Raw genomic sequence first — 16,712 nt, 5'->3', positions numbered from 1 at the left:
AACTGTCATAAAAAGCCTACCCTGTCTAGGGAATTCCTGTCACCGTTGAGAAGAGAAGGTTTCTCAAAGGTGCAAGAGAAACCTGTAGCCACAGGCACCTGCAATTCTGCAGTGTTTCAACTGTTCAGAAATTTGCACTCTATTTTCATTACCTTTTTTTTTAAAATCACAGACCTAGTCTGTAAGAAAACAACAAAATAGTTAACAGCACATCACACCAGCTGCATACCTTAAATTTGTTTCGGTGGTTATCTGGGACAGTTTCTTTATCTGGACAGCTACAACAGCTACCCATGACTTCTTTAGAAGACCATCTGATCTCTAAAGGGGGAAAAAACCAACCAACAAAATGATCATTTAGTTGAAGTAAAAATGAAGTATCATCAACAAACAACCCAATGCAAATTACTCTGACATACAATTATTCATGATGAATCTTCCAGTCACATTTAATAAAAAAAGTCAACGTAGATACTACAAATATGATAGTTAATTTGGATTTGACAGTAAGGAATGGCAACACTGAGCTGTTAAAAGTCTTACCAATAACTCAGCTTGAGGTTACTACCAAACAGACTCTTTTGATTTGTTACCTTAATTCCCATGGTAGCAGCTTGGGAGAAAACCAAACCCAACCACTTACTGTGTGAGATTTTAATTTCCTAAACCAGGCTTTTTACACAAGGCAGCTATCTGGATCCCAGTTCCATCTAAATGAGCACTCCCTGGCTCAGGAGCACAGCGCTAGAGACACCCCTAGAAGCCCTGGGCTGTAGCAGGTTACCAGGCACAGGCAACACAAAAAGCCCATATGGCAACCCTGAAAGGCTGCCCTGGCTTTGGTAGCTCCAGGGTGGAGTGGTTCCAGGCCTGCAGGCAGCCCTGTAGTGAGGCTCTGTGCTTCCAATATTGAGTATTTCCAATATAGGAGTGTATATCAAACCATGTATTCAAAGACAAGGGAAGGAAAAAACCCCACATTCAACACAAATGTCTTAAAACTTGGAGTTTCCTTATTTCTGTACAGTTCCATTTGGATTGTGTTACACATTAGTTTTTAAACAGTAAAATACTCAAGTAACACTGAACAGCATGGTTAAAGTAATGAAACAAAAGAAATCGCCTTGATATTTTTGGTATTTTCATTTAAAGATTTCTCTGTTTATGGCAAAACTTTCACAAAACAGTTTAATAAAATGTTCACAGAATGAAGTCTTGTAATTTGCTTTTTCATCCTCTATCACCATAAAAAGGGGTTAAGTCTCACATTTCTTAAATACAAGAAAGTCTGACAAAAGAAAACTTAACCCATTCATATAATTTTTATATTGGATAAGAACTAAAATTTCCACCACACAAATGAAAAATGGGGCAAAATCCTGGAAGAGAGCTATTAAGTCAACAAGAGATACAACACTAGAAATCAAGAAGACAGAAGACAGTATAGACTGGTAAGTTTTCCTGATTAGAGGGAAAAAATCCAATGTCATCATCTTAAGAAAACCATGACTTGGTTTCTAGACAGGCATTTGTATTAGCATGCAGCAGTAGTGTCCATGCAGCTCTTTAGTCTGTTAAGGGATAAGATGTAAAGAATACAATGAAGACCAGCTAACTCTTCCACTTTTTTTCATCAGAAAAGCCATTCAAAAGAGATACTCCTACTCTAGAGACTGTGTAAATCAGCCACCAAGAATCCCCTGCAGAGGTAACAACACTGCTCCAATTAATCCAGTCATAAAGAGGCAAAACACCAGACACCTAATCAAAATCATGGATCCTTTAATGTAATTTCTGGCTGTAACATGAAAACATGCATTACATTAATAAATATTTTTTCCCCAACTCAAAATTAAACTGGGCATTGTTTGTTTGCTTCTACTGCTGCAGAGAGAAGCTATGGTAGACAAAACCTTTTTTTTTTTTTTGCACTGTGAAGTTTTGAAATTTTTATAGTAGTAGCAGCAGTAGTTGTAGTAGCAATAGTTCTTCTTCCTCTTCTGTTTAGAAAGGGAGATACAGGTGATAACACCTGATCCTGGTTTCCTACCCTGGCACCCTCAATGTCAGGGTAATGTTCAGATGATGTTCTTGTCAGCCTGCTACCGCTGTGCTGTTTAGCCTGAGAATCCCCTGCTACGGAGAGCAACAGATGACAATAGCCTCAATGCAGATTAACAGTGAATACTCTGGTCCATACCACATAGTTGCATATGCCTCGAGCAGCCTTCAGGTACAAATGTATGCACTTAATGAAGCCCAGACTTAGACCTCCTCAAATGTTTTTTGTAGTGCAAACAGAACTAGATAGCTGCATGCTTTCTATGCATGAAATAACTGACAAAGCATGAAATAACTGACAAAGTGTGTAGAATACAGGTGCCTGCTTCTTAAAAAAAAACTTTAAAAAACCCCCCAGAACTTAAAATGCAAAGCACTTTGGAGACAAAAAAATCACTAGAATTGCAAGAAGAAAGCTGTAGTATATAAAGATGTTTGAAGCACAGCCTCTGTATCTCGGGAAAAACAAAGAAAGGGTATGTAATGAATAATCATACAAGCTTGTTATTTTGTCTCAAGTATGTTCTAACACTATTTTTTCAGAAAAACAAGAACTGAAAGACTGCTTCAAAGGAGAGATGTGAACCAAGGCTATGAGGAAGAAATTAAACAGCTAGGGAACTGGCAGAATTAAAAATCACTCACCTAGATTTGGCCATTAATATTCCCAGCCTCTGCTGCAGCATCAGGGCTTCTGTCATACTCAAAGTGTCATGCTGTCTTGTCACAGAACTAATCATTGGACCTAGAACTAAAAGGGCAAATAAAAATAGCATTTTTTTCATTGTTTTTAAGATGCCAGTTGGCAAACTAACAAAAATACATGTTTTTGTTTATAATTATTTTGTGCGTATCACATCAAACAAGGTCTTCATGATGTTTTAGATAAGACTGACCTCTGAGTTGCCCTGGCATTTCAATGCTTTGGAAGAAAATAATCTGGCATTCCTTTCTGCAATGTAGCCTGTCACACTGGGGACTCCATTCATTCTCCACTCACTGCGTACCCAGTTCAGTGTGGAAATGACAGATGTGAAGCTCCCATTATCCCCAGTGCATACCAACCCAACCCAACCCAAACCACAGCAGACAAACAGAACATGTACAACTCACTCTATTTAACTCCCTCCTGCTTATCCTACTGAACATACACAAATGCTGACTTATATGGCTAACACATCACCCTTTCTCTGCTTCCCTCATGATGCTTGCTGCATGACATTAACCATAAATTGCTTGCTTTTACTTCCCCACCCCCTGGATTATTCTCACAATAGCTATCCACTCACATGTAACACTTAAAGCTAACTGCTGCTTCCATCACGCTAACAGCTGGCAGTCTCTGTTCTCTCTTTGTAAAATTGACAAACAAGCACTTGATGCTTCCTTTGATGCTGCTTATTAAACTCAATAGATGGGCTAATTTCTCAGAATAATACTTTATTATTATGTCGATGCAAACTTCTTTGAGACCACTGCAGCTTTGCTTATAAATTTTTTGCTGCAATTCTTTGTATTCATCAGCTGTCCCCTATCTTGCCCCTGGATTAAAATCTTCTTGGCAAACCAAATCACTCTGCATTTCTGCATAATATCACGTGCAATGTAGTCCTAATTTAATCCCAAATCCTAGGCATGATTGTATCAGCTGCAGAACCCTCTCACTTGTGAGGGGATTGTGGAAGAGATTACCAGAAATTCAACACTGGCAAATGCAAAAATAACAGTCCTAGCAAAGGAGCTCATCTGTTAGGAAAGATCAGTCACATAGTCATGTAATCCAAAGGAAACTCTAGCTGGACGGCTATCATAAAGCAAACAAAACATAACTGTTTGGAAAGACTTAAAAGTGCCAAACCAAAAGTACAATTCTATTGCATTAATCCATAGTGTACCTACAGTTGTAGTAATGTATGCCATCAGGCCTCCCCTGTCAAAAAAGACAGAGTAAAAGCAGAAATATGCTACTTAGACAATTCAGGCTGAATAAAGGAGCACACAGAGCAGAAAAAATTAATACAGAATTATAGGTGACAAAGATAAGACAAATAAAGCACAAGTATTTTCTAAATGCAACCATTAGGGAACAGCAGTTGACATTATTAAGGGGGGTTCAAACACATAAAAGTTCTTTTTTGCACATGATCTGTAGCTAAGCTTTGTGATCTGCAATGAGTTCCAAAATGTTAAAGATTCAGAAAGTAAACTGGACAAATGCAAACTCCACAAAGAACTTTTAAACTCAAGGATGTCGTATCTTGCTCAAAAAGTCTCAAAGGTGCAGATACTTAGGTGGGTCTTAAGGAATGATTGTAACATGTTCCTTCTTACTATTCTCTTCCCTATAAATTTACAATTGGCTCTAAGAATATACTATTTACTGTCAGAAACAACATACTGGACAAACTGATACTTCAAGTGTGACCCAATAAAGCCATTCTGATTAACATATATGGATGATATCAACTCAGCATAAATTTGTGAGCGCTCTGCCATAAGACATTAAAAAAAGGAAATAATTAACAGCTTATACTTAACTTGAAACTAAACTCTGGATTTCACAAAGGTACAAAAAGGTAAACTTATTGAACCGCTTGACAGAGATGTACTTTTGCATACAGTTGTGCTCCTATCCCTCTGCAAGGTCAAGATTTGGTTATTGGATGACCCTACCCAATCTAGCTGGTATCATTAAACAGTGATTTTGGTCAGGTTAGAACAAAATCTGGCTTAGCACACCAAACCAGCTAGCAGAGAGTCTGGCAAGTGCCAGAACCAGCTGGGGACAGAATCACAGCCTTAGTCACATCCACCCAGTTTTCAGAAAAATTAGTCACTTTACTAACTACGGAGATTGAAGTTTACCAAATTCCCTGCTAAAATTTTCAGAACAGGCAAAGGGAAAGAGGGAGCAGAAAACCTGACCTACCCACTTGGGTGAATCTTAGGAGGTAGTCATTAGAAAAATAATTAAAATAAAAATGTTCATAGGCAAGCTATTATAATGCAGGTATGTCTGCACTGGTCTTTACCTTGTATTTTTCTAGCAGAGTTTTAAACCTTTTACATGGTTTGGCTACCTAAAGCAGAGTAGCCTATTTCAGCTACCTAAGAATGATTCTTAAACAATCTAAACAGAATTTTATAATGGATTAAAGAAAGCACACAAACTTGCAGCACTTAACTTCTTTTAAATGTAAAGCAATAACAAAATTCTCCAAACAGTTGCTTCCAATCACAAGTTGGCTGTTTATTCAGTTCGGGACTTTTTAAAATTTTCCCAGATTGCAAAATATTTACCCAAACTTAAACATACAAGGAGAAGTAGACATTTTCACAGTCACAACCCTAAGTTATGTCTACAATGTCAAATTTAGTAGCTGTAATTTCCCATTCACAAAGCATCAGTGATGGTTGGGTGCAGTCCTGCAAGGAGGGGGAAAGGGATGGAGGGTATCTTCTGCTTGTTCCTAACACATTTATTACTGCATTGCAAGGTAAAAATCCCAGGCAAGACAAAGCAGGACCAACACTCATCTAAACCTTGTTAATGGCAGTGAAAGGTAGGAACTGCTGTAACTTCACTAGGATTTATTACTTGGCTTTGTGAAGTAAAATGTGTCTCTTTCCCTCACTGATTAAGCAGGGCCAACAAGTTATGCTAATCTCTCAGAAGTCGAGGAAGACATCAGTGTAAACAAGAGTGGATACTTTAAAAAGAACAACACAGTCAAAAGCTTGCAGGTATTCTAACATTTGCAATTCTGAAGTCTCTCCAGGCTGGGAATGATGAGAACAAGGCACGTATTCCCCTCGCACAAGAAAGGCCACCTGGACATGTTGCTATCCGACTCCTCATTTGCTGGTAGTCACCCCATTCAAGTCAGCTCATGGTTGCAAAGCTGATCTAAAAGCTGGAGATATTTTCCATACACATAAATTCTTCTCACAAACCTCCTAAAAATCAGGGAGAGAAGAAACCCCAAATCATAGCACACCTCAGAAGAGGCAGGGAGAAGCAAGGGTGCCTTGTCTGTTAACCTATCATTTGCACAGTCTTTTCAAATGAAAAACTGGCCTTCCAAACCACTAGCTTCCCACAGTGCTAGGTCCTCTGCTATGTCTTTCCATTTAGTATGTAAGAAACAGAGTCCAAACGTTGGTTGTCTAAACTGCATCTAAACTAGACACTAGGAGTAAATATCACAAATAATGTGCTAGACAATTGAACACACTGACAGAGCCAAAACTAACTTGGATAACTTCCTCACAAAGTTCAAAATTCCTGGCCCTCAAGAATTTGGATGTTTACAATTTCTAGAAGGATTCAGAGAAGTATCCCAAATTTAGTATTACGGTGACCATCAGTACACCTGCTCATCCTGCAATCTCACACACAAATAGGAAAAACCTGAAGAAATCACAGCCAAATCCCTACAGATACATTATAACTCATTTTCTCATCTCAGTTTCTGAGCACTTGTCAATGGTTTTTCTACAGCAGGTGATAATTTCACCTGGAAAGTGTTGCCTCAGAGATTAAATTGAAACAGAGTCTAAATCTGAACATTTCAGGTTATACATAGAAAATTTCTAAGTAACTCATTACACCCTCACCTCATTAACCAGAGTAGTCCCTACAGCAAAGCAGCTTTCAGCTTACTACACAAAAGAAATGTATGAAAGTGTAAGACAGCAGACAAATAAGAGAAACCAATTTACCATGTAAGAAAAATGTTATTTAATAAGACAATGACTGTTTTATTGGCATGCTATTCATTTCAGAATATAGGTGAAGGATGCTGAATGGTACTGCAGTCTTTTGAATTTTGCTGGTAGCTGAAAATTGCCCATTTCACAACTGGCTAATGCAACAGATTAAATGGATAACCTCTGTACCTAATGTGATATATCCTAGGTCTTTAGAGTTGTGATGTAATCAATGCTGGCAAATTCTACATGATTTAAGAATCCTGGTATCCTACTCAGACTTCAAATAACCTATACTTTGACCTTCTGTTTATTTTGGCTAGCATATCTTCGCTGCCATGAAGCTAAGTTTTTCAATTGGAAAACAAAATGTTTCTGGTACACAGGACTCCTACGTACCAGACCTCACATGCACATAAGAGATGAAGCACCAAAATAAAGCTAATAATTACTGTGTGTGGCCTTAAAATCCAAGAGCCTTATTTCCCCAATGTTCAAAAAAAGGACTTCTTTGCTTTATAATTACCAAAAGGGAAAAAGTAAAATCTGTACATCAGCAAAGACTGACTTGAATGTTTGGAATCACAAGAGACAAAAGGGGTGCCAAAGCTGGAATGTTCTCCCATGGAAACACAGGGGTTTAATGGCATGTGAATGTTCAGAAGAACAGGGAGAAACCCCATGAGAAATACAGCAAAAGAAGCACAAAATGTTCTCCTTGCCTGCCACCATCATTCAAATCTACTCATCTTCTTTCAGGTGTTCTGAAAGGCTCTTGTCTCGCACAGTCTGACAAACAACAACATAACAACAATTCACACCCAAGAAGCAAACGCATTTTGGGAAGAAGGCGCTTTAATAGTAAAGCAAACTGAACTAGGGTCAGACACAGTCCTTGCCCTTCGATCACTTGGCAACGATTATTAAGAAAATTAATATTGAAGGTACCTCAATACCTTAGACAGATGAAAAAAGCAGTACTAACAAACCATAGCAGAGTTAAAAACTACACTGGTGATCCAGGAAGAAACTAAACATGCTGAGAAATAGTTTGATGCCGCTGGCTGCAATTAGGGAAAACAAAGTACTAGGGGTTGAGGTGAAGCTGCAGAATCTAGTTTATAACTTTGCTTATGCTAACAGGTGCAGTTTTCACTCAACATTTTTATTAAATGAGCATGTTATCAGACTTATGATTAAAACACAGCAATAAATGTACACCCCTTTTCTCTCTTTAGCCCTTTCCAAAGGGAAAAACAAAAACAAAACAACAAAACTGACATAATCCAAGCTAAACTGTAAAAGCTTTCTGGCTCCAATGAAAACAAAATTATTGCAACCACACACCAGCTTGAGCAGGCCAGCTTGCCATTTCAGTGCAGTGCCCTCGGAGCCTCTTTGAACACGCCCTGAGGAGGCTGATGCAGGATCACACCAGAACTCACCCTCTCAGCAGCATTCCTTTGCTGGCACCTTCTGCTGCTGCCAACTGCCTGCTCCTCAAACTCACAGGAGACTTTCTTTCTTTCTTACTCCTGCTTTTTAACACTCAGATCACCTCACAACTTGACCTGTTTGTCTGTATATGTTTCCATATATTTGGATTCAAAATGAATAACAACTTTTTATTTCATATTTATTAGTGCCATATGGCCAATATCATTTAATAAAACTAAAATTGAATAAAATTAAACATAAGGAAAAGCAAACTTGGAGCCTCGTTGTTTGTTTAAATTCAGAACTAGCAACTGATATTGAAGAGTCATTATGCAAAAATTAGAAACAGTATGCTACTATTAAATTAACTCTCTACAGTTTTCCTTAAAAGTGATCATTTCAGCAAAATGCTCAAATTTAGTTGAGATACTTAAACATTTGCAGGAACACTGTTCAACAGTAATTCCTTAAAAAAACACATGCTCATTCTGACAGAAAAGCTTTTATATTCACCACAATTACCGCAGAAGTGAAGATTAAAGACCAGGTCAAGTAGCTGAGCTAAGATGAGCAGAGAGAGAACTGCAGCAGGCAGCAATGTTGTGCCAACCCTAAATACTTCATGGCATTTAAAACCAATTTACGTAACTCCAATCCTACACCTCTCCGCTTTGCTCTGGCATGACATCCTAAGAACTGCATTCCCTTATCCTGAGATGTGGTACCCCCATACTTTGGCCTATCCCAATTCAATATAAAAGGTAATCACTCATTTCATCCAGGTACTAGATTGGTACAACTGTTCTATTCAACAAGTGCACACGGACTCACATACAGCCTTAAAGAGAGTTTCAAATTTTCACCTCAGTGCATTTTGAAAACTCTAGGTCTTTAATGAACATGAATCTTGAACAGGAGCACAAACACTGTTTGCTTCACCATCCCCATTAGTCTCTCTGAGGATGTGGGACATCGTTGCTTGTCCTACTCTTTAATCACTCTCCAAAAAATGATCCTCTTACACTAAACTTCCAGAGAAACAAGACTTATGTTTTACTTGGTATCATTTTTAAAACAACTTACACACATGCAAATATTTTTCAATTTCTTAGTAAAACAATTTTTCCAGATCCACACCACCGTATTGTTTCCTGTGAATGTCTGCCAGATTAACTGCATCCTTTAAACAGAAATTGCAAAACATCAAACTCCAAACCATGACATCAGGTTAAACAAGCAAGCATTATAAATTATTTTATTATTGGAAAATCTGAATTTCTTTTAAAACATCCTCTACAAAACAGCATATACTGAAAGCATCATTTTTACACAACAATAAACCAGCAGACATGGGACTGAAGTTTTAAGAGCTGTGCTATAGAAATGCTTTTTGGATACAGGATCAAGGAATAAGGCAACGAGATGGGAAAATATAGTAGAAGGCTACAATAATTAAGTAATGGGGCCAAGGAAGAAGAGAGAATCTAGCTTAATTCTTGAAAAGGAAGCCTGACTTGAAATTGTTTAAGTAGTGAGTCAGTTCTCCAATATTTAACCACAAATGCCGCGTACAACTTGAGGCCTGCAGCTCTTGCCACGTTTTCAAAGCCAGTAAAGTACCAAATCTTGTCGTTAAGTAAATGGCATTGAGTCTATATTTTGCAATATTTTAATGTTTGAAATATTGTTTGTTCAAACATTTCAGGAAGGGTTACATTCTGCTTTTATGTTTTTGACAAGTTTTACACACAATTTTCTAATACATTAATAGAAACTACTTTGGAAAGCCTACAAGGTCTTTCTTACTCAAATATTAAGCAGATTCAGTAAAAATTATCAAAACTGAGACCATTCCACTGTGTTTTATTAAAATAAATAAATAAACACAGTTTGTATATCATTTTAGTATGTATTCTCAATATGTGCTCTTCTTCATCTATCCATTGCTTTCACTATCAGCAAGTTCTTAGCACTTGGATACAAGGAATCTGGCCTTACCTGAACATCAAGTTTTTATATATGGTTTTTATTTCTTGGAAAACTGACAACCGAATCCTCCCAAGATCTCATTAAAGCTATTAAAAAATAGCTTGCCTTCTTTAATTACCATTTTTCCATTTTCCACACAGAACTCTTCTCATCACTTTTGAAAGGCTCACAATTTTCTTAGTTCTGTTTACATATCTCCTCATGTGCTTCTTGCACATTATTTCCTTCCCACTTTAGGAGACCCTCTAATAATCATTAAAACTTACCTACCCTGTGGCCCCAAATCATTACATAAAAGGGAAAGACTAACAACAGCTAGTTACACCTCTACATCAAAACTATGCAGATTGGTCACTGAAGTAAAATCCACAGTCTTAGGGTATCATTTGTCACCACTGAACTGCATCTGCCAAAAAGCAGTTTTAAATTAAATTCATTTTCTTTGTATTCATAGTGAGGAAGAGCATAAAAACATTTAGTTAATGTGGCTGATTTGCTAAATCATGGTAACTTGATTGCCTAGATGTCTGTCTATGCTTTGGACTACAGCAACTCATTCAAATTCTGATTATTAGGATGTGCATGGCAGATTTAAGTAAAACCCAATTATAATCGTATTTTTACATCCAAGCAATTATTTCCCCTTTTCCTTGTTGAATCTCTTACAGTTAATTTTATGTCATTAAACAACTAAATCTTTGAGTACTTCTTTCTTAGTGATTTAACACCCTCCCCACTAGTCTAGTTGATCCATGCCCTAAAAATTACTTTTCTATTTGAGAAGGAAGCTACTAAAAACTAGTTTGATCTACCTGTACAATGGAGAGCAAAGTTTCATTAAGCAAAACAATCTTTATTCATAGTCCTCCATAATTAACACACCTAAAAGGTCCACTTCCTTATATTATACTTCCATGTTTTAAAAATGCTCCATTTAGGGTCTTATAAAATGTGTCCTTCTTGATCACTGCTGAAACACTACAGAAATGTCTGTATTAGCCTAGTTCTCGCAATACAGAACCCTACGAAGATTGATTCTCTTGTGGATGATTTACATCATATTTGACAACTGCTGTTCAATGTTAAGATCAGGCACTATTTTGTTCTAAAAAAGAATAAACGTACCTTTTTATAAATCCATATTGTCTGCTTTGCATAACTGTCCTTTCATTATTTTAAAAAGCTATAAAAGTAATATTAGGAGAATATGTATCAACAGAAATGTGGATGTCAGCACGTGCATGTCAATATCCACACACCAGAACAAGGAGCAGGACAAAGATTAAAGCTTAGCTTGCCCACATAAGGAAGAGCACCATACCCACAGGAGTGCTCCCAGCAGCAAGGCCTGATCACAACAGCCACCAGTGGAAGAGCCTGCAGCCTAACACGAGTTTGCATCTTGCTGTGTATATTGTTCCTTTTCCTGTTACCACATCCCTGGAACAGACTACTGACACGTATTTTAACACATAATTCACCGATGCCCCTCCTGTGACGAGTGGAAGCTGAAGATTGAGAAAAGCGTATCACAACAGCTCAGGATGATTAAAACACATAAAAGATCATGCAAAAATCATTTTGACATTAGCAGTCGATAAAGATGCCAGAGACGTCATTAAGATTTTACTGCTTTCTTCTTGTCCCGTGTCACTCACAAGGGATCCTGGTTAAATCACCCAGGCACAAGTCTGGCTGCATAAGTGAGCAAGTGGACACAAGAGTGCAAGCAAATTAAATGTGTCAGAGAATGCATCTCAGGTAACGTGAAGATCAGAAAAACAAATAGCACTTTGCCCTACCACAGGATCTTGCACTGAATTTTGTTATGCCATTCTTCCCAAAAAGATAAAAATAAAATTAAATCTCTGATTCTTATGGTAAAATAACTGTCATAGAACCATTGGTTTCATTACAAAGTTAGCCTGAGTAACCATTTGCTCCTTTTTACTTTTCAATATAATGAATTGTAATATAGGAATGAACATATGGCTTATGCAAATGCAGCCACTATTTAGAATTCCTCAATACCATCAGCTGTGGACCTCATTATTTGCTACTATTTACATAATTGATTTTTTTTTTCTCTGGATCACCTTTTTGAATTTCTATTACCAACTGTATTTCCTAGAAGAGTACAGCCTGGGATGATAGGATTTGAGATGGTGGAAAAAGGGAGGCAAAAAAAATCTGATTTTCTTCTTTTTGTAAAATTTAACTCTTCCCAAGACATTACTGCAGCTTAATCTTCAGGCACTTTACTGACCCATATATTTAGATTGAAAGACTGTACAGTGATAGTGCCCATTTTGAAGAAAGGACATTTACAACAAAAGGAAGCTTTTCTCACCAGAGAGAAAAAATAAATATATATATACATTAGAAATGTATATTTATGTTTTTATATATATATATGTATACGCTTCTGTTTAAACAAGTCCTTCCATATGATCCCTTCTATTAACAAGTCTGAATAGGTATCATTTAGAAAATAATTTCTGTGGAAGGTTTTTAGGATTAAACTGTTGACTTTGTGTGTCACATGACATTTAGAAGCACTCTTTAGAAGCACATTCACTGTCTTGTACTGAAATGATCTCCTATTGTCATAATAGATAGATATTTAAGGATAAAAACCAACATTTTGTATCTTAATTTTTGTAACACATTCATGTTTTCTAATCAACAACTATGATGCCAGTATGTGTGCACTACATGCTCTCACAAAGCAGTCATAACCAAGATTTGGATTCATAAGTACCTGTGAAGACTGAATAAAGTAGGAGTGATACAACTAGGTTAAAAAAAAACAAAAACTCCGAAGTGAAAGGCCTAAAGAAGTGCCCTGAACTTTCCCAGTGCAGGCAAAGTAGCCTTAAGTTTCAGCCTCAGACAAACCTCACACACCTTCTCTTCTCCTTGGCCATGGGGAATTCCAAACACTGCAGAGTGTCAAATATCACCTGAAACACTGTAGCCCTTTAAGCCTCCATACAGATGTTTTGTTTCTCTGCAACTGCATTCAGCGGTGATAGCTACATGCGAGTTCATGCTGGTTATATGTTTCTGTATTATTCTGTGACTCAATCTTTTGTGCTGCAAATTTCTGTAACTTCTAGATAATAAGAAAGAGGTTGATGTAGTTTAAATACCACACTAAAATTCCAAACACTTTTGCATATGGAAAATAAACTGATTTGATTTATAGCTAGCATAAACAAGCTTGCCCTTGCCCATCCGTTTTGTTAGCATCTGATGGCTATATTGAATGCACATTTTCTCTCACAAAGAATTCTATAAACTGCTGAAGATGCCAAAACTTTACTACCATTACTAACCATGACTACATCAAAGCAGCACTCACAACACTCTTTGAAAATGCCATCAGTTACACAACAGGGACTTGTCTTTACCTGGGACTGAAGTCTCCAAAATTTACCCTCCACAGCTACATCATTTGTGCTTTTTAATGATGCACTTCCACAGAGGAAAACACATACATTTGAAGCCAGGGGGGCAGCATGCGTAGAATACACTACATTAATTCTTTGTATTTTTATGACACTCTCCTTCACAAATCACTACTCAAACTGATCACACTCTGTGCCACCTGTGCTATTTAATGGATACTGAAGTAGTACCACTTGGCAGAGCACATCAGCTTATAAGGTTCAAACAGTAGTTCTGCTGTTAATTTTTTATTATTAAACTTCAAAAAGGCCTTGCAAACAAGAAACCAAAACAAACGGAATACTGAAGCTCTGAAAACCCTGCAGACCTCCATGAGAGTTGTTGATTCTGAGGCAGTATTGGCTAAAGCAGACAAGTTGTCTCCTTTATGAAGAGTCCCTATTCATGAGTTAGCCACCATCTCCTAAACCAGCAATCCTCAAAATGAAACTCACAATCTCAAGGTTCATTTCATCTTCCCATCCTTCTTTTTCTCCCCTGCAGTTCAAGCTCATTGCAGGAGGCAGTGGAGAATTGCAATGGGATAAACTGAGTTATGCTCCTCCTCCAGCTAATACATCTCTACCTAAATGTATGTAAAATACCATTTATCACTACTGAGAAATAAAATACAAAGTAATAATAAAATCCCATAACCACCTGAATTCCAACTGTCTCAGGTTTGCCTTTCTAGAAATATTTTTTGCGTTACCCATCACTTCCAAACATCAGCAGGTCACTCATAACTCGTAATTGCTCATTGTTTTCCTTGCTCAGCTATTTTTTTAACCTGGACCAGCTTCCTGATCAGGTTCACCACATGAACACTCAAACACAAGTCAGGGGCTGGCACTGTTTACACCGACAGCACCACAAAGAGAAATGCTCTTTGAAAACATGCCTACAGATACATCTTTGTAGTTACTTATTTCATGTTCCAGTTAAGTAATCAGTCACATGTTACTGTCAATGATAAGTCACAGAAAACCTGAAAGAAAGGACAGAATAAAGAAGATTTCAGATTTAGGCAGGTTCTTTTAAACAGAATAATTAAAAGAAAGTTATGGTTCTGACCAATCCACGGGAATTGGAGCTTAATTTTAAAGCAGTTACAACAAGCAAAATGGATAGCACTCCAATACAACAATTTTCCAGAAGAGGACAGATAAGTTTAGATAGATAGTTCAATCAGCCAATTTGCTGTTTCAAAGTATTAGAAGTCTGACCAAAAAAGACACAAAACCCAGTCATTTGCAGATGCTGAAAGTACAGCCCTTTGTGGGTAAAAACTCTGCAGTCTCTAGCAAACCAGCACCACTTGTTTAAAAACATGAAATGTAATATGACTTGGCACAAATCCCATTTAAATAACAAGCCCATAAAGCTTGCTGGCACTTACATAGAAAGGAGTGGAAAGAAAACAAAATCTATTCTAATTCACTCAATTCTAAGAACTAGATTCGTATTTTAAATGTAGTATTTATACAAGACGCAACATCTTAAGCTAGACTTCAAGTACAGAGGAATGCAAGTTCCTGACTTACTAAGCCCCTTCTAGATTTACTCTATAGGTGAAAAATCAAAGCAGCAACATATATAAAGTACTGGTTTCCTTTGTTATATTTCTCTACTCCAGCTTATTAGCATTTCTGCAGTGAACTATATATTTTACCAGCTTTTTTGAAATAAGGGAAATTGCTTCTTACCACTGTTAATATTCAAAATCCTGTAAAGTAGTTACAGCATATTCTTACTCCTTATAGCACATTTCAACTGCTCAGAGAAGTCCAAGGAATGATACACAAAAAGTCTAAACCAGCTAAACTGAACTACCACTGTCCACAGAAGAGACTGGCTTTTACTAGTTACCATAACAAAATACAGTAATTTAAAAGTAATTTCTGCTGGACACCCCGCCACCTGAGACCCATGTATTTTATTGTGTGAAGAAATGCAGTTATTTTTGAGATGCTCTCTTGTGTATAAGAAACATGGGATATTACCAGATTCCTGAGCTGTTTTATCTTAACCAAGTTCTAGGATTAGAAGTTACAGTTAATAAATATTTACACACAAAAATTATTGGCTACATAGAAAAAAAAAGTTTACACTTCATGATGAGAAAACTTGATAGAATGTTTGAAAATGAAAAGGTCTTTTAAACCCATTAATTATAAAAAAATACCAAATAAATACAGAATAAATACATGGTAATTAATGTCTGCAATAAGATGACAAGAAAACTGGTGGAGCTTCGATGTCTTGAAAAGCTCCAAGATCAAGGTTAAAAAACTTTCTGGAATACATAATTAGGTAGAAAGTTAACAGCTTGCAATAAGTGGGTGAGATGTAGTGTCTTATCAGAACACAAAGGAATCAAGATAGGTTCACACATAAGCAACTTATAATAAAGAATAAACACTGGCATTAAAAAATCCAACCAAACAAGAAAAAATCCCTTTCTCCAATACTTACTGATTTTCAAAAGCAGTTTCAGGATAAAAACTACATTTGAACTTTGTGCTGAAATATATTCCTGGCAAGAACTAAATTCTAGCATAACACTATGTGACATATTAGACTGATATAAATTTCAGAGGCTATTACTGAGGATCTTAAAAAATGGAACCATGGAAATAAAACCAATAAACACCAATACTTTGAAAGTAGGTGGATGTTTAGATAGAAAAATGACAGCATTTGCTACGTAGCAAAGCTACAAAGTCTGCAATGTAAACTTTAAGGTTTCATTATTATAACTATTAATCTTTTAGAATTACTTTCTTTGGTATCTTTTGTAATTACTTTTACCTATTCATTAAAGAAGAAAATGTCACTGGACTCTCTAAGAGGAGGTTTTCCAACAGTTCAGGTAAGATTTTTATATGACAACTGATTCATAAGACATGATTACTGAACACAGTGCTCGTTCCTTTTCTGTCTACCTCAGTTACTTTTTCCTGTCTTTTCTATAGCATTTAATCTCCACATACACCTCTGCTGGCAAACACCCTGAAAATAACAACTGACCCTTTTGCACCAACTTAGGGGGGTTTAGTAAATCA

General features: G+C 36.8%; 1 protein-coding gene across 2 annotated transcripts in view; it reads right to left on the bottom strand.

Moving 5' to 3' along the window:
* The window catches only part of FRS2 (fibroblast growth factor receptor substrate 2), a 46,910-nt gene that overhangs the window by 11,074 nt on the left and 19,124 nt on the right, over window positions 1-16,712 (bottom strand). For both annotated transcript variants that reach the window (XM_068190187.1, XM_068190188.1), the window contains exons 2-3: window positions 2,707-2,812; window positions 230-321 (exon numbers count right to left, since the gene is read on the bottom strand). In XM_068190187.1, the coding sequence (XP_068046288.1) occupies window positions 230-295 (66 nt within the window). In that variant the 5' untranslated portion in view covers window positions 296-321; window positions 2,707-2,812. The remainder of the gene's footprint in view (window positions 1-229; window positions 322-2,706; window positions 2,813-16,712) is intronic.

The sequence above is a fragment of the Anomalospiza imberbis genome, chromosome 5, assembly GCF_031753505.1.
Source record: "Anomalospiza imberbis isolate Cuckoo-Finch-1a 21T00152 chromosome 5, ASM3175350v1, whole genome shotgun sequence".
Lineage (NCBI taxonomy): Eukaryota > Metazoa > Chordata > Aves > Passeriformes > Viduidae > Anomalospiza > Anomalospiza imberbis.
The sequence above is the reverse complement of the archived record's forward strand: the minus strand, read 5'-3'. Positions and strand labels throughout refer to the sequence as shown.